Source organism: Austrofundulus limnaeus, unplaced genomic scaffold, assembly GCF_001266775.1.
Source record: "Austrofundulus limnaeus strain Quisiro unplaced genomic scaffold, Austrofundulus_limnaeus-1.0 Scaffold2294, whole genome shotgun sequence".
NCBI lineage: Eukaryota > Metazoa > Chordata > Actinopteri > Cyprinodontiformes > Rivulidae > Austrofundulus > Austrofundulus limnaeus.
Window position 1 is genome coordinate 3,516 of NW_013954696.1, and position 467 is coordinate 3,982.

The following is a 467-nucleotide window of genomic DNA, read 5'->3' on the forward strand; positions in this document are numbered from 1 at the left end:
CACACACACAGACCTGCGATGTGCTCCACACTGGGGATGGCCATAGTGCTGTATGTGTGAATGCAGTGGCAGCACCAGGTCACTTTCTGCTGCTCCTCATCATCATCTTCGCCTTTCTGTACGTCAACAAAGTAGGAGCCCCACTGGCTGGACACGGCTGAAGGGGACCTCATGCCCTGGTCCTGTGGAGACACATGACCCAGAACTAACTGATGAGACCACAGCGTGGGCTGACCAAGCATCTCTGAATCATCATTTCTGACAGAATTCCTCAGGTTTTTACAAAGAACATGAAAACTGAACCTTCATTGAAAGAGAATGAAGCTGTTTTTATAGCAGCTGATCAGCTGAAGGCTGACACTGAACAGAAACCAATAAACCCAAAATGTTCAGAACCACAGCTGTGGGTTTTTCTCTTCTTTTCTCTCTCAGTCAGTAGTGGATCAGAAAAACAGGAACTTCTGATT

The 467-nt window shown here is 47.1% G+C and overlaps 1 protein-coding gene across 1 annotated transcript in view; it reads right to left on the minus strand.

Annotated features, from left to right (window-relative positions):
- nt5dc1 (5'-nucleotidase domain containing 1) overlaps nt 1-467 on the minus strand; it is a gene marked incomplete at its 5' end in the record, with an annotated part of 22,944 nt that overhangs the window by 3,490 nt on the left and 18,987 nt on the right. Inside the window, 1 exon segment of the mRNA XM_014034780.1 lies at nt 14-182. Coding sequence (XP_013890234.1) covers nt 14-182 — 169 coding nt within the window.